The sequence below is a fragment of the Ischnura elegans genome, chromosome 4 (genome assembly GCF_921293095.1).
Source record: "Ischnura elegans chromosome 4, ioIscEleg1.1, whole genome shotgun sequence".
Lineage (NCBI taxonomy): Eukaryota > Metazoa > Arthropoda > Insecta > Odonata > Coenagrionidae > Ischnura > Ischnura elegans.
This window is the reverse complement of record NC_060249.1, coordinates 26,080,052-26,098,397: the sequence shown is the minus strand read 5'-3', so window position 1 is coordinate 26,098,397 and position 18,346 is coordinate 26,080,052. Positions and strand designations below refer to the sequence as shown.

Here is an 18,346-nt window from a genome sequence, read left to right as displayed (position 1 = left end):
AGCAATCACTTACCAGCCGACCTGACCAGACCACCCCTGGGTGTAGTTCTTGTTGTTTAGTCGCTTTAAGTTATGTTTTAGGTGTAGTTTTTGGCCAAATCAAATGCCTTATTCACTGCCTCAAATACCAATTCCTGAATTAATCCTTTAACTTTGGTATTAGGTTGGAAGTATTCCTTGCACTTTTTATACTTCTGGTTCATTTTATAAGTTTCTTTTGGAATCATGTCTTTTAAGAGTGTTATATTAAGATTTCCATTTATCCAGTTAGTATAAGAAATCTCATTAACAATCACTGATTCAATCATATTAAATTTAACAATCAATATCAATATAAAAATCAAAATTAACAATCTAGAATGGTTACAGCACTGTATAGAGTAAAGATAGATGATTGATGTTTGCAATTAGCTATAGTAGCTCTTGTGGCTGTAGACGTCCTGTGAAATTTGATCTCTATGGTTGAATATGCATAATGACATAAGTTATAAATAAAATACATAAAAATTACTATGCAACTATGATTGTTAAGGTCTGAACATTGCATTGAAATGCTAACTTAAAAATACATGGAGTTTTAGGACATAATAATTGAAAGATACCTATGCTATATGCATATAATTTATTTACTCAATGAATTAAAAATATGTACAATAATATTTCAAGAACTTAGGTGCTAATTTTTATAAAGACATTAAGAATATTATCACAGTCCATTGAATGTAATTTTTTCATCGGCACATATCATGCAATATTTTATCTCAATGGAGAGAACCATTTGTCCAGTAGGTAAGGTGTATGAAAGGTAGGTAATCAAGCTCAGAATGCACTTTCGCTGCTTACCTATAGTTTGCTGAAGAAATTTTCACTCTTGAGGTTCATGCAAATCATCATCAAAATATTGATAATCTTTCTGTTGGAAAATTCTGGGAATGTCCTCTTCGGCCATTTCAATTGTAAAATGGAAATATTTACCTGAGTTGAGAGGGAATTTACTGTGGTTGGAACATGTCTTCCAATGTAGATGACCATAGGCAAATCCCAATTCCTACTTATTTACACATTGCATTTTTCTAAATATCCACGTGAAGTTCAACCATCCTTAGCATAGTGCAAATACTCTGCTGGATTGTAGCCAAAGAGTTCAAAGTCAAGGCTATATTTGTTGTATAGAGCCATAATCTCTTTCACTGTTAGCTGTGAGAAGTAGAGTTTTGCTGTGTCACCCACACTTCTACCGCCACGAGTTTGGTGTCTCCATCGAGGTTGGATTCCCTTCTCACCAAGCAGGCCAGATGAACGTATCACATACTCCTGGTCTCGCTGCATCGTTTCCACCTGAGGATTGAGTGGGCAAATATTTAGGTCCCATCGGTCTCAACAAAATGATGTCAATGTCAAAATCTATTGCAAGATAAATTTTTTATTTCAGAAAACAAAATAAATTTATTAAAATCTCGTTATCCCAGAATAAATTTCTAGAAAATATAGCAATGAATTTGGCTACCATCAAATTTTATTTTTGCTCAGTAAATAATAATGATAAAAAAAATTATGGATTCAGGGAAAAATTGGTCCAAAGTAATAGTAGATGCAAGGATAATGCAAAGACAAAATTTTAGCACCTCCTGATGATAAAGTTTGTGATGTGAAAGCGAAAGTATTTAAGCCCGCACCAAAAGTTTTTATTTAAGATTTTAAAAAGTATTTCCTAGGAAACATGTTGGAGCCCTTGCAGAGTGACTCTCTCCATTCCAGCCTGAGGAATGCATTGAATTAGTGTTATGGTATTGGAATTTCTAACAATTTCAATATATGATAATCTCTTTTCTATTTTTTCCCACCTGTTTTCCTCACTGAAGATTTTTAAGATAGGTATTATATATAGGTACTATCCCACCGCAATAGGTGTGTGGTGGGAATTGTTTGCAAAAAAAGGAAAAAGAAATGAGCGTAGTGAGATAGATGATACTAAGATAGGTGCTTTTATTAAAGTACATTATTTTGTGGAGAAAGAAGAATACCTATACCTATCTATCTGGAAAAAATATCTATCTTATTATATTATTTCAGTCAAAGCTATAGAATTGTAGTGAGTTTTAAAAATGATGTTCTCAGTGACCCTTTGAAAGATGTCTGTTCATGACTCAAGCAATAAGCTTAAGTCATAGGTAATTAGCTGTTTCAGGTGTGACTTTATGGGATCTACTTAACGTAGTGAAAAGTAAAGAAAACCTTGTAATAACACATATATATATACGACCTAGGTTTCAACAAGGCACATCATCAGTGCAGATGATGGCCACTGGTGTCATCGCCAGATGATGACATGCTACGTCGAAACCTAGGTTTTATATTAAATATTTACATGGAATAACAAAGTATTCTTTACTTTTCACTATCATAACACATGGCTTTCGAGTATCTAGAGGCTCCCAAACTAATCTGTGTAAAAGCTGCACAACACCCTTCATGGCTGTTTTTGGCTAATGGAGCAGCTTTCTTTAGTATTTGATTAAGTTCAGATAATAAGTTGTTCGACATCGGATCTGATTTACTCGTCACGTATCCAAGGTGCCACCTGACCAGTGCGAAGACCCACTTATCTTTCACTTTACACCTGAAAACCATTCTACAACACGGTTGAGTAATTCCAGCTTCTTCAGGCTCTGCCATTGTTATACAGTAAGTAAATACTGGTTGTTACCGCTTAACTATTGAGGTGGTGAAAAGTATGTGTAAAGTAAGTGAAAAAATGTGGCGCCTTTGTTACAAGGGTTTTAGTTGACTAAGGAAGAATGCATTACAATCAGTATTGTTCGCATTCTGGAGATACCTAGTTATTTTCTGGGGGAGGGGGGGGCACAAGGGTCTGACAGGCAAATGTACTTCTCATATTTGAGATTAAAAACAACTTACAATAATTGTGGTATGAAATATTCACTTTATTTTAATATGAAAATTATTAATTTGAAATGAAATGATCTAGGCTTCATAATACACTAAACAAAAAGAATGTATGTAATGGTAACTGTATTAAAATTTTTTTCTAATTTTTAAGCGTCGAGCGTGCCCTCCTTCAAAGTCTATCTATGATGGAGATTAGAGTGAATCTATCGTAGATGTTTTTTTCTGAAAGATAAGTTTGAAATCCAAGAAAACGTTTCAGACAAATTGATAAAATCATAAAATTACAAAAAAAGATTAATTATACTCGCAAGAAACCATAAGAAAATTAATACTTTTCAGTATAAGTGACAGTGATCATAGCTTTTGGGCGTTGGGGCCGTCTTGGTTATGAAATGCAGAATAAACCAAACGGAGTCGTAAAAGTATTTTCAATCGAAGGAAATGCAAAAAATTAAAGGACTTTTCTCCATGAGAATTTATTTCAGGCTCAACGTCTTTAGGGTAGGTAGGTGCCTACGGTTGCTGGTGCTGCCGATGTCATCTTTACCGGGCACTTTATCAACGCCTTCTGCAAACAAGATTTTCAATCAAACAGCTAAAAGCGCTTGTGAGTGTACCATTTGAAAAGGACCTCAATAAGTGGTGTAGTTCTTTAAGCAAGAATAATACATTTCGTTTTTTTCCTAATTTACGTTCATGAGGTATTTTTAAGCGTTACAAGATTGCTGCAACAAATGAAATCAGTCGTTAAACAAAATCAGTTAACTTGAAGGCTTACACAGTGTTTTTCCTCTGATGCAAAAAGTCAAGTGGACTATTGTCACTACTGTAACACCTTTGCTATTCCAACAGTGAGTACATTTTTGTTTTTTTAAACTATTTTATGTTTCAATACCTTTCGATGGCTAGTGTGTTGCTTTAGACACTATTCTCTTAATGACGGTGAAAATCCGAACTATTGACTTCAAACAACCGGAGCTATAGTCGTCTGTATATTGTATATAATAGCATTGTTTCCGCAGTTCAAATTATATTTCAGCATTGCTGCTATCCGAGTGAAGTGGCTTTAACCTAGCTACATATATCATAAGCAATACATATAGGAATTGTTTAGGTACGTGGAAGATAGGTAGTATTTTAAATCTGAACCATTCTTCGTCAAAGAAATTTTTATGAATTATTGTAATTGAGGGTGTATCATCACTCACCTACTTAAAAGGCGAACGTTCAATCTTATGTAGTCCTTTGCCCAAAACCCATGGTAAGCCTTATTTATATAATTCTTGGGTTTCGTTCAACTCATGGATTTTTTGGATGGATGGATGCCCTTTTAGATAGTATCTCAACGTAGTGTTAATATCATTATGTACATGTAATAGTGAACCACCATGAACTTATAATGCGAATGTGCAGTCTGTGGGGCTTTTTTTCTCTCTGGGGATCTTAGATGTACTTGTTAAGTACGTGGTCCATTCTCCGTAAAGATATTTTTCCAAACGTGATGAGTTATGGAAAGCTGCTGAGTTGTCAAATGGTTCTGGGATCGAACCCCACTTGGATCCGACGATTGGTTGGTTCAAATTACTTCTGCCTTGTTTCTACGGGTGTAAAAATATTCAATTGGATAAAACCTGAGGTACTGATTATTATTCCTTTGGAGATGTGAGTAGTATGATTTCCTCAGGTTATTGGCGTTAGCGAAATTTTGACTGGTATCGTTACGTCTGGAGTTAAGATCGTGCATTATATTCGCCCTCCTCTTTCCCTTTCCAATTAAAAAGTTTCTTTTCTCTTATCCTTTTGATTTAAAGATGCTTTTAATGATTCACGAATAAAAATCCACATTGCACATTATAATCAGATAAATTAAAATCCGTTTAACATCTGTCGAACTTTTTCTGTACGCTCGTAGCCTGTTGGAAAGACTTATGAAACATTTTATTCATTGCCGTAATTTGAACCGTGGAGGGTCCGGCCCCCCCCCCCTAGAAATATGAAATCACAATTATTTTCCTTCGTATAAGAAAACAAAATATTGATAAATCATGAATTTACAAAATATTTAATTAACAATTGAAGTAGGAATAGAATAAATGAAAACTTGGCTATTTCACATGGTAAGCTATTTAAGGTTTACCTTGATAATGTTACGCTGTAGCGAAACCATGGTTGGTCACTATAAATTGCCATGTGGAATTGGCCAAGTTTCTATTTCTTCTATTCCTACGATAAAGGATTTCCACAAAGTTACGCCCGCTACTTTTAATTATTTTAACAGATGAAGCTTTTTCGATGATGAAGAGTGTTAAAATTAGTTTAAACCGATTACTTAGTACCCTGTTTTTCAAAAATTTTCCCCCTGGTTTTGGACCCCCACCCCCGAACGAAATTCCTGGTTACGCTACCAATGGAGCACCCAGGATCAACTCTAGATGGGGGCAAGTCGTGGTCGTTCACGTTGTAACACAGATAAGGTTAAGGATACCATTATTAAAAAAATGTATCAGCGCTTTACTATTTTTTGAAATTATTTGCTTGAAAAAATATTTTTATTTTAATTACATGTTTTACACTAATATCACTTTTCTTGGATAAAAAAAAAATTTGATCAAAACTTTCGCTTTGAACCAAATTTACTTTTGCTTCTAGGGGGCTTCTAGCAGCCCCTTCCAGTGGCGCAGCGAGGGGGAGGTTTTGGGGGATAAACCCCCCCCCCCCAGAGCTCAGAGAAATTTTTAAGTTAAATCCATTTTACTTAATTGCATTAATATTACTTATAGAATATTCTGAGGATTTATAAAATATCCCTCAGAAAACTGCAAAACTCACTATTTATCTTAAAAATTTTCTGGGGAGGGCCCCCGCACCATCGATTACCCTGGCGGGTATGCCATACCCCCAGACATCCCAGTGTTAGTTGCGCCTAAAACCCCTCCCAGCCTTAATTGGGTAGTTTCCTTCATCTAAGAAAACGAAAGGCATTGATTGCGATTCGTTACCCACCATTAGAGTATTCATTATATACAAATTATTTGGTTTTTGAAATACCGGTTTAGACGAATGGCAATGGTCAATTTTATCCTCATTTAAAAAAGGCCAGATTGGCGCCCATGCGATGCCACTCCACGTGACATCACAGGGACCTAGTTTCTATGCGAGTAAATAGGAGTTAGTCTGAGGTTACCAATGTATGCATGAGGCACAGAGCTCAGGGAAACATCTCTTAATAATCACCTCTTAAAACTGGCTAAGGTCGGAAAGTTTTCTTCCTTTGATAAGATATTAATAAACCAAGCGCTGCCAGCTAGCATGGTACTCACCTACCCGCTAGCAGCCTGCGTCGCATCAGCGCTCAATGCCTCGCCCCAAGGTCACCTCACTTAGCGCAGCGGGAACCAGAATGATGTCACACGGGCTTTTCCCATCATTCCTACTTAGCCGTCGCGTTTTCGCGCGCTTGAAAATTTTCACTTTTCATTTAATCGCGAAAAATAGGTATCGTCATTAAAAATCTAAAAGCGTGAAATGCGTACTCCAGGAGTTACGTTTATTATATTATATAGATTACGTATATTATATAGATTTAGGCAATAAAAAAATAATAGGAAACCACCCTATTCCTAGCTGCGCCCCTGGCCCCTTCTGCCTCCCGCTGGGTACGCCCATTTACGCCACTGACCTGGGGCCCCCGTGGTGGGAGTCCATTAATAGTTCTAACCAATACACCAACCTTTCTTCCACTACAATCTTTCCAATACAATCTTTCACTAACCTTGGCAATGAAGTCGTAGCGTAGTAGACACGGGGTGCAGAAGAGGTAGTACGGTATCCAGTGATCGTCGGCGCGGGTCAAGTCCTCGTCGATGAGATAGCGGACGAACTCTTGGAACGTGGGTTCGATCCTCTCCTCCTTCAAATCCATGACGGCGTCCCTTCCCAGGGTGCGGTTGAACCTGTACTTGGAGACTATCCGTCTCCCGTATTTCTCGTAAAAGTGCAGCACTCCGTGTTCCAACCCCACCTTGGAGTTCTCCAGTTTATCCCTGTAAGCCGATAGCAGCCTCTCGAATGGGTGGCGGACCACCATGAACACGAAGTTGGTTCGAAAAGCCTGCGTGAAATAAAAAGGAAGGTGGAATCAGTCTTCGACCCATGGGGCTAAAGAGAGAAAACATTGAAATCGTTCACTCACACCCGAGATCTCAAAATTCATTAAAATATCTAATAGACCTGATGATGTCCCCCTGAAAAAGTCTGCGGCCTTTTCTGGTCACTCTGCTAGTTCTTACAATTTTTGTTGAACCCTATGACAAAACAAAAAGTCTACAACTCATTACCATCTGGGTACAAAAGGGCGGTAAATCTTCACATTTTTCGAATAAGTGTTAAAGATTGGCTGTTTACGTATCGTACAATCGAAGAAACACTATGTTAATTCAAATTTTATGATATAATAAAACATTTAATCAAAGATTTTTTATTGTTCGGTAATGTTGGTGCATACGATTTTTCCACCATTTAAACCAAAGCAAGTAAGAGTGTTATATAATCATGGTAATCTAAACACTGGTCCGCCTAATATTTAGTTTATGTCTTTGTTAGTAAATAATATGGAGAAATAACCATTATTACTATTTTCACCGTATCACCGTCCCATTCACACCGTATCTCCGTCCGTTGCTACCCCCACACTAGGGCGGATCGGAAAAATCGATTTTTTTCAAATCCATCTGGCCCAATGAAAAAAAGTTGTGGGACCGATCAAAAATAAGGCCTGAAAATTTTGAGACCTCTAGGTGAACCCCTGACCCTCGCTCAAATGCAATTTAGGGGGGAGGGTCGAAATTCGAAAAATATAGTATTTTATGGTCATTCCATATGGATTTTGCCGAGTTACTGCTCTTCTAGGACAAATATTTCGTGCATTTTGACGTATCTGCCACCGTTTAGCCACAAAACGCCTAATTTGAGTCCACGTCCGTGAAGAAAATATTCCAACGCCCACGCAGCGTCGCGGATACAAGAGCCGCTGGCCGATCCCTTCCCCTCCACGCTCGCTTCTCCCCCTCCCACGCCTCCAATACAGCAAAATTCATCCCGCGTATACTGCTAGGAGGTCGTTTGTCTTTTATAATATAAATCGGAAAATGGTAGAAGGTAATAAAGGAAGCGTAGTGAGACGACTTGTCCCTTATTAGGCGCCTCGTCGACGTTAAACAAATCGATGTTACCAACTTTTAGAGAAGTGATGAAATATTTTTAGATCCGAGAACGCAGGAAAGGAGCCTACGATCTATGAAAAGTCCTCTCGAGTGGCTATAAAGGTGTGCGAACTATAGTGACGCTTCCTTTCCATTATGTGTGTGACTAAATGGATTTAACGGTAGGTACCACAGGAAGTACTAAAACTTACGGAAAATGCGAATAGGCCAAAAGTAGGGTTTTTGTTGAAGTACAAAACTCAAGCACTTTTGAAGGAACATTTGAAATTATGCGATAATTTTGCGTGTAAGTGCAAGAAGGAGCATAAGGTTCCCCCTAATGAAGAAGTATCTTGAGAGACCAGCGGACGAAACTAAAGATGATAACTGCTGGATTGAGTCCTAAAGAAACTCGACAACTGAGGGAAAAAAAGTGAATCGTCGGAGAGCGTCGAGTCGACATCGTCAATTCTTGCATGTGAAAATAGTATCAAAAATTTTCTTCATCAATTCATCCGAAGAAAATTAAACTGAAGAGAAATCATCCGATTTTTATCTCTACGTTCCTCTTGAAATAAACATTCTGGACTAAACTCAAACTGGAACTTCTGCGGGGAAAATGCGTCTGCCAAATGTGATAGAGGTATATGCAAGAAACAAGAAACAGCAATGATCGTCCCCGCTACTTTAACTGACGCATAAATCATAACTTCGTAAGATACATCCAAGGTAGTGTACCAGAATTACTTACGTGGACAGAAAAAGATGCTAATTATTGTGAAATCGAAAAGAGAGGTATCTAAGGGTGTCATAAAAGGGCTACATTTTGATGGAATGAAAGACTATACTTTTGTCTGATGAAAAAAGTCAAGAGGACTTATCAATCCAAGTTTAGAGGGGAATGTTTGGTGTTAGTTAAAGAACCAGGGTCCCACTTTTGGGGGTTAGCCTCCCCCGTCGGAGGATTAGCAAAAGTTATAAAATCTGCGATTCTCGATTCCTTTCCGAGTGAAAATTAGATACACAAAATTGAAAAGGATTTGAATGCGATGGTACTAAGCGAATACCGCCCTACAAGAAGGCATCATGCCTCTGCTACAAGCATAATTCCAACATCCCTTGCTGTGTGAGTAAACTCTTCTCGGGATTCCCACCGAGTTAATTTTTCCATAATGGCAAACCTTTCAAGCTCCGACTCGGGGCTCATCATCAGGGATAAATTTTGTTGAATCCCGAGAAGAGTTTACCCACATCATTCGCCGGGAAAGCATCAAATCATATTTCATCCCTTACTGAGGTCTGTTTGCTAATTGCACTAAGTTGACTTGGATTTGCGACATAAACATTGGGAGAGCAATCTAGGGACCGATTTTGCGTTGCTGCAATGATGCGTTTGGCGGCCAATCCGAGATTTTTTTAACTGCTGGATTTTAATATCGACTTTAAGGACTACCCGCTGATGACATATTAAAGAGAGACCACAGTACCTGCGGCTATATCTGACCTTAGTGCTGTGGATTTTCAAAAATCTATTGATGAGTGTTCAAATTTGAAGTTAAATATTTCTTTTTGTTATACATACGGACGATAGATTCGTGGAGAAATTCACCAAAACTTTGTTGACAACAGAAAAAGACGATGAATGACACTGACATAAGAAATAAGATTGGAAAGCAGATAATTGAGTAATTCTTTCGTGATTGTTCCTCCACAGACGATACTGAAACATTAAATATTAGTTAGACTTACGAAGAAAGACGCATTTGGTGTGAATTTTGGAGGGGAAGGGATCGGCCTGCGGCTCTTGTATCCGCGACGCTGCGTGGGCGTTGGAATATTTTCTTCGCGGACGCGGACTCAAATTAGGCGTTTTGTGGCTAAACGGTGGCAGATACGTCAAAATGCACGAAATATTTGCCCTAGAAGGGCAGTAACTCGGCAAAATCAATATGGAATGACCATAAAATACTATATTTTTCGAATTTCGACCCTCCCCCCCTAAATTGCATTTGAGCGAGGGTCAGGGGTTCACCTAGAGGTCTCATAATTTTCAGGCCTTATTTTTGATCGGTCCCACAACTTTTTTTCATTGGGCCAGATGGATTTGAAAAAAATCGATTTTTCCGATCCGCCCTACCCCACACGCTACATCGTATCTCCCTCCGTTATTGAGTGAATAATACTCGAAGGAGTGAAATTTCACGAATAAGCCAATATTTAATGTGCTCCGATCGTTCTGTAAATTGTTTTTTCGACGTATCAAGTGGTTCGAAAAATGACGTTTTTGAAATATCGATTTTTTGACCACCAAGTGCGTCCAAAATATAGAGAAATTGAGGCAATTGGCAACACTGAAATAGATAGAAAATTTAGTGTGTACCTATCCCTTCATAATCCCCTTTATAATTTTGTTCGATCCGTGACATCTCACACCGTCTGCTGGCATGTGCATGTGCTATGGCCTTTTTTTCGATTACTACGAAGACGCAGCGTATTGCATGCTGCATGTTGGTGTATACTCACCAGCTACTAAACACCCTTTAGGTGGTTCGCAGGGTATTATGTAGAAGTAATTCAGTTTTTAAGATGATTTAGATGAAATGCTATGCAATCCTCATTAAAACCTAACCAAAGTCTCACAAGGCTGTTTTATACGGTGCATGTCATTGCGTAATCTGACGAATGTACGCAGGCGCAGTCTAAATTGCGTCGTGTATAGCGGTGAATTGCTGGAACGGATGCGAGAATGCATGGACGTGAGATGGCAAAACAGCCTCTAATTCCGAGCTCGCATTCTCACAATTTCAGAAATGTTTACAGTACGAACCTACGCAATGACATGTACCGTGTAAAACTGCCTACAGGGGGTGTCCAATGGGGTGGTTTTGGCGATTTTTGTATCCCCAATCTCCCTTCAATGAGATAACGTGATATTTGGCTCGACCCCTCCCCCTCCCTCTTATCTAACGTGAGATTCTTCAAAATGCGTATCTAACGATTTGATTGTTGTTTAGTATTTTTGTGTTGAAAAACACAAAAATACTAAATTTTCAAAACTTTAAGTGCGATACGGCACGTTTTTCAAGTAAACGATTCCAAAAATATTTTTCAACATTTATTTTCTGACAAAATGGAACAAATGCGGGGACGTCTCAAAAGAAATTTGAAAACTTTAAAAATAAGGACCACCCTAGTGCACAGTGCTCCATTTTCAGTGGATCTCTACCACATGTAATTTTTTTACCAGATGCTTGTCATGCTTTCTAAGATTTTTGATAAAAACGTATCGCTAAAGCTGTTGCACTAACCCATAAAAATACAGGTGGCAATGTAAGCCAAAATGCAATTAAAAATCATCGCACAATAAAAATTATCATAATAGTTATTCGACTTTTTGTGTTTGTCACTCCGTCGCATGGGTTTTTCTCTGTGATTTTAAGTTCATCAAATGCCTCATCGAATTATCAAGTGCCGTGTGTATATTTTATTCCAGTCAAACAAGGTTATGTAATGAATCCCCGTCTGAGTTACTTGTACTTGCTATCAATAGCCGCAGTTATTACTGAATTTATATGACATTCTGTCGTAGCTGCGATTTTTTTGATTGGATCGTACTAATAAGAGTAATTAGACTATATTAAATCGTTCCGAGGGGTGAAGAGAGAATGGATTTCATGCTTTCTCCGCTTCACCTTTGAAAGCAATTCATTTTTTAGTCTTCGGTCAATAAATAAACCGGTCAGTAGTCACGCCATCTCGGAAAGGAGGCCAGATTTATTAAAACTGACGTGGCAATGTTGGAATTCCCTTTGTCGAGTGAACATTTCAGAATGGGATTTTGAGAAATTAATTTAAAATTTCATATCACACTCCGCTATTGTAGAAACGAAAAATACCTATTTTGACCGAATGCCAAGTCTAATTCCTTTCAAACTTCTAGGATGTATGCATTTCATGAATCACTTCACGTATCGAGTTCTTTGTTTCGTAAAATTCTTCATAGATAACAGAGTGTTCATGAATTTGGATATACAAAGGAGAATTTAACTCAAAAAAGTCATATAATTCGGGAAATCAGGAGTACATTGAAGTGAAGTGGTCAAATCGACTATGAAATCAGTGAACAAGCTGAAGCTGGTTTTTATCCAGCGGAGACATTGAGCTAAGATTTGTTCTTGGCGAATTATTTATTAATGGATAGGCAGATACTGAATTAGTCGGCTTATAGCTGGTAAACTCGCTGCCTGTTATCGACTGTTTACATTCACGCCGTGGATGTCGAGTGAAGTTTTAAGGTGTTATGGAGGAAATGATTTTCCATGTCCGTTAAAATTCACGGCCTCTCTGAATTCACAAAAGTATGTATGCTTGCTAAGTCTTACCTCTTCAGCTTCTGAGTATTCAGGTTCCGGATATATTCGGCGAGCGAGTACGCTCAACTGCTCCTTTGGTGTCTTCAGCGATTCTTCCGAGACCCCACCCAAGATGAGGAAATTGTACAGCCACGTTGAAGAAGCTGCTTTGTAGATAGGGCACCAAGCCAGCTTGTGAGGCCTGTCAACAGAAAGATTCGAGAATTATTTACGCAAAGCTTTCATATATTAGTTCGGAGGATAGGATGTTACTCTAATTCTCCAGTTATATAAAATAATGAATTTTTATTGATACACAGTTGCATTGCACCCTTAGCTTTCTAAAACTCATCATCAATAACGCAAAAATTTATCTCGATGAAGCGGACAATATCCACAAATAACACGAATACTATTCTATTTGATGGAATTAGCAAGTTTCTGATTTCATTGTGATGCTGAACACTATTCTTATGGGATCCTCATGGCAGTATTTAAGTTTACATTGTCATGCTATTTATTAGAATAAATTCGTTGTCTTAAAAAGACTGCCTTAGGAAATAGACAATTTTCAGTCAAAATCTTCAGTTTATCTCTCACATAATTTTCGGAAGTTGCGCTTCGTTGTTGCAAAACAAAATTGTCAAAATCAATAGTAAATTACTAAAGTAATAGCTCATTACACCGGCTAAGAGCAATCACTACATGAATAAGAGCATTGGTTATGAAGCTTGTAAAAGAGAAGAAATAAGTCTTAAGAAAAATCTAGCGGATAGGAGAGCGGAATGGAGAGCCAAAGTCGAACCAATCTTAGGATTTTTGGCTTATGATTATGATAAGCGTCCACAGAGGTATACTCGGTGTTCAGCAAGACTTAAATGAGGAGATTCTGTACGAGTGTGGATGTATGAGACAAAGAAGAGCCGAGGAATTGGATGGGTGGTGCGGCGGAGATAGGTGCTTGTAATGAGTGATTGAGATAAGGGTAAGAGCGGAAAGTGACGGCATAGTAATAATTTTATTGATTGAGTCGAGTGGGATTATATATCTTAATATCATAACGGATACCATCAGGATGGTGGATATTTTAAATCAATAACACAGGCCAACAATGAAATAACTTTTTTTTACTGAAAATACCTTATTCTTATGTTTTTAAAGTTGCTGAATCCAAATATGATGGTTTTTAAGTTGTATCACCCACCATTTATTCACATTTTACAGTTAAATTTATGAAATCAAGCAATATTCTTAGAATTTAACAGCAGTTTTATCAGTATAATAAAATTGAAAAGGTAGGTCTAAAGAACGAAGATAATGGGGGATTACTGTTGGTACTTCACCGAGAAGTTCAGCAAGCGATTCATCGCAGAAAAAGCTACACAAGAAGCTTCAAGGAAAAAAGGGAAAGAAAATGTAGACCAATTCTAGTTGACAAGTGAACGCTGTATTATCGCGCTGTAGTAAATACAAACAATTTTATGATGTAAAAGTGTTTCATTGATTTCCCTGTTTACCGTATAGGGTTATTAGACAAAATATTAAATACATATTGCTTGGAAACTATGGGTGATACAAAAAACTAAGGCCAGGTTTGGATTCGGCACATAAAAATCTATAAAGATCAGCTATTAAAATAAAAAAAGTTTTCAAACAAATTTTTTTTGTTGGCCTGTGTAATTGAAGGAAAGTTACGGACGGAAATGAAAGGAAGAAAAAAGGTTTAAAGGGTGCGATATATTTAGGTAGGCCGTGCATCTGTCTCGAGAAAAAAAATACTGCGGTAGAACGTGGACTGGCGAATGTGATAGATATATTTCAGAGCGACACGGAGAACATCACATTAGAACCCCGCTATATATCCAGGTACGACAGACACGATAAATTAAGAGAGATTGTCTGCCGAACGGAAAGGTATGGGAATCGTTTTCCCCGGAATAACAAAAGGAATTAATAAATTCTTGGTGGAATTTTATTTGAGAATTTCCTTTTTATTTTTCAACGGCTGCTGTCCTAATAACTCCTGCCACACGCCTATTTAGGAGGATTACGGGGTAGTACGTAGTTGTGGTTATAGTTAGGGTCAATCAAGGAGAGAATCCGCACATTTTGTAAAGTTACTATATTTTGTCTTATTTTGCTATTTTGATTAAACTAAGAATTAAATATGGTGAATAGTCTCGTTTCTGACGTACACAAAAATATATGTACTTAGATCATTCTTCTAGTAGCTGTAAGAATAATTTTTGTAAAACATTACCTCGCGGCGTCTATCCTGTATGTTGCGGGTGACTCGCCGCATCCTTAAGGGGGATACGCCGCACGTTATTAAAACCGACTGAAACTCATTTCTGCATTCTGCAGCTTCATTAAAAACGAAAAATTGTCGCATTATTGAAGTTTTGAGGAAAATAAAATATGCAAACACTTTTGATATGCATTTACTATTTTCCTAATCAATAGTACATGTCTGAGATTTTAATGCAACTGAAACGCAGGTTGTAAAACTAGAGCTATGATTATGTTTTTATATTATAAACATACCTATGTAAAAAAATAACTAACTGGGCTATATTTATCTAATTTTTATTGTAAAATATAAGTTGAACTTTGAAGTTAATTAATTCAGTTTACCAAGACTTTATTTAGGAGTTTTTTTTAGAATTTCAAAAAACAAATTGAAAAATAAATTAAGGCAATTAATTTAAGTTATACCTTGATTAAGTCAAAACTTGCTGTTGCCTGCAAACTTAGCATAGTAACGTTCAAAATATGCGTATAAATTAATGAATACCACAAAACACAAAAACAATTTTTGGTTTTGGTGTACACACTAAACGGTTATAACGTTGCTAAAACGTGTTATAATTCATTTGAAATAATTTTGCATTCCGTGCGGATTATATCCCACATGAGAAAAACGCGGCATGTGTACCTAGTAAGTTCAGTGCGGCGTCTCTCTCTTCTCTGCGGATGAGACGCAGCACCTTGTGGCTCTATGGCTTTTAAGGCCAATACGGCGTGACTAGACTGAAAACATTCCGAAGAGAACTTACTGTTGCCACAAGCCTTAAAAAAATCGTAATTTAGCAGTAGTTCAACGTCCGATACGAATTTAGTGCAAATCGAGAAAATATTTGAAGGTGAATTGCCAGACCTATCGCGCCTATTTGCGCCTTAAAATCTGAAAAAAAAACAATGAAAAACAAGTGGGACATCCTCGCATATTCCCTGGCATCTATTCTGTCTCTGTATCAGGCATTTGCCCGCAATCTGTCAGGAAAGGCCGAAACTAAGGGGGGTGCGCAGTCTATCCCGCAAGCGGCGTGTCTCCCCAATTTACCCTGCATACTTCCCACAGCTTCATGTGCAATTTGATGTGAATCCTCTGGTACCGATTTAAAATTAACTTACTCTGCCGAAAGATTATCTTTAACGAGGAAAATAGAACAGTGGATAACTACAAGAGCAAATATCTCACATTTTATTCATAAAAATAGTTTCATAAGTGCTGAAAATATTCAATACTGACTTGTCAATGTAAAACACTGAGTACTGCGGTGTTGGTGGGTGTTTGATGCTTGAGGCCTTCGCCGACTGACGATAGAGTCCTAGGTTGTGTCTCCTGCAGACCTGCTCGATCTGCCTGAGGCGCTTGTCATTGTCCAGTCTTGCATCTCGCTGATGGAATAGAAGTGTTACATGGCAGGGTGAGAGGAAAGACGGGAATAAAAATGAAATTAGGCATCTTATTAGATACTCATTTTCATTAATTTCATTCATGGCTAAATTTTCACGCCTTTGGAAAAGCGAGGTGGGTACATTGATGACATGCAGTTCCATAATCTTAAAATAGAATGCAAATAAGCAAATACAGCAGTACCATGAAATTTTATCTCCTAGTAACATAAAAAGGAACCCTCATAGCCCTGGCAAAATAAATGAAGAATAGGATAACGTGAATACACCGCAATAACAACGAATCGATAATTTGTTTTCAATCTGGAAATATATAATAGATAGTCATTCAAGTACATATTATAATTTTTTTTCAAAATAAAGAGTTATCTACCTCCTCTATTTGAAAAAATAGTCAATATTAATTATCATCTACATCTATGTTTCATCATAAAAAATAGTTTGGATCACCAAATATTGTATAAGTATTTGGTGAAGCCTGGAAAATAAGCATACAGAATAGATAAAATAACTATAAATGTAAAATTGATAAATAAAATACAAAATAGTTTAAATAAATATTTAAATAAATTAAATGAAAAAATTAACACAAAATGGTTTGGATAAGGGGTAAATAATAATTAAATTGTAAAAATATTAGGTGATAGTATTAGTAAAGTCAGTAAAAGAAATAAAGTCAGAGATATCAGAGTGAGGCATTTAGTCACCAAGGAAACAAAATTTCTATTTCTCATTTTTCTCTCCGATTACTTGCTCCAAGTATGAGTAGGTGCTTTGCACGTAGCAAACCGGCGAAATATTTAATATGTTGTGAAGAATGTTCAGCTAAGATCCGATTAAAAAATTTGGTATAGCTCACGAAGTCAATCACCGTTGCCTAAACTCTATCACTCTCTTTACCTATCTTTGTGTGAGATCCCCGAATGCCTTTGCAAGGGAATGTGATTGTTATTTGCATATACCAAGAATCGACAAGAAGACCTTGTTACAGCGATCAAACGATGATCATTCCTGCTTTGGTTTCTGATTCCAATCACAACCACCAGGGCAACCTGCATGACCATATAGAAGTTTAGAGCTATGATTCTGATCACATCATATGTAGTGCATTACATAATATGTCTTCACATGGAGGCAGAAATGTTACTGAAGGTAGGTGATTTATGATAAGAATGAGTAATTTGCATCTAATTTTCCATTTGCTCCGCCCTCGAATGAACGTTTTTACTGACTGTATAAATGAAATGGGAGTGAATTCCTTTACCGGCAAAAGGGACTAACTAGTCAACGAATAAGTTAAATTGCAAAGGGGTTAGAAATTGCGATTATTACCGATGATAAAGGAAAGTAAAAGTCAGGAAGTGCGCTAAGGCAAAAAATAAATAAGGAAAAAACTGTAGATATTGATTCTCTACTAAATGAAATTTTTTTTATAATTGTTAATGCCCATGCCATACCCTACAGCATAAGATTCGCTTTATTGGTTTGGCTACTGCAACCATGTCAGTTTTGAGAGAAATGATTTTGACCATGTACTGTTGTTCTCTTAATGACGAAATTAAGTGAATTTGGTGTCAATATATTAGTAGCCCTTTTGTTTTACACATCAAATAATTAAATCGTAATTCAAATGGAGGTTATGCCAATTCAAGTTCAATCAAATCGTGCTTCAAATTTCAATTAATTCGTGGTTATATCACATGCATTCTTTGATGAAAATATGAGAAACTTTTCAAACCATTGCATCAATATGTAGACGCAGATCAATTTTTCTTCAGTTCCAACCCAATTTTAGTAATTAAATTTCAAGTATGGATTGAAAATAACCCATTAATATTTACGTAAACCTCTAGATGTAGGGCTAATGGAGCCTAAGACTTGGTGGCTTGGAGGCTGTGAAAATCGTAATGAAGACTCAATTACCCTATACGCACTGAGCATGGCTACGTATTTGGTCTATTCGACAACTGAGAATTGGACAATCACCCTTTGTTGCTGTCATGTTGTCGCCCTACTTTATCCGGAAGTCGGCGACGGAAAGAAAGTGACCGGAAGTGAGCGTTGGTCCCTGCGATTCGATTCGAGAGGGAAAGGATTTGTCGCCGCGATAAGTCGGATTTAAATTTATTGGTGAAAAATCGATAGGCGAACGCCCCGCGATTCCTTTTGGTGGGTGCGTCATGC

At 37.2% G+C, this 18,346-nt stretch overlaps 1 protein-coding gene across 2 annotated transcripts in view; it reads right to left on the bottom strand.

Annotated features, from left to right (window-relative positions):
- Nucleotides 1-605: 605 nt before the first annotated feature.
- The window catches only part of LOC124157164 (carbohydrate sulfotransferase 11-like), a 42,854-nt gene continuing 25,113 nt past the window's right edge, over nucleotides 606-18,346 (bottom strand). For both annotated transcript variants that reach the window (XM_046531683.1, XM_046531682.1), the window contains exons 3-6: nucleotides 15,996-16,144; nucleotides 12,494-12,665; nucleotides 6,683-7,021; nucleotides 606-1,338 (exon numbers count right to left, since the gene is read on the bottom strand). In XM_046531683.1, coding sequence (XP_046387639.1) covers nucleotides 1,093-1,338; nucleotides 6,683-7,021; nucleotides 12,494-12,665; nucleotides 15,996-16,144 — 906 coding nt within the window. In that variant the 3' untranslated portion in view covers nucleotides 606-1,092. The remainder of the gene's footprint in view (nucleotides 1,339-6,682; nucleotides 7,022-12,493; nucleotides 12,666-15,995; nucleotides 16,145-18,346) is intronic.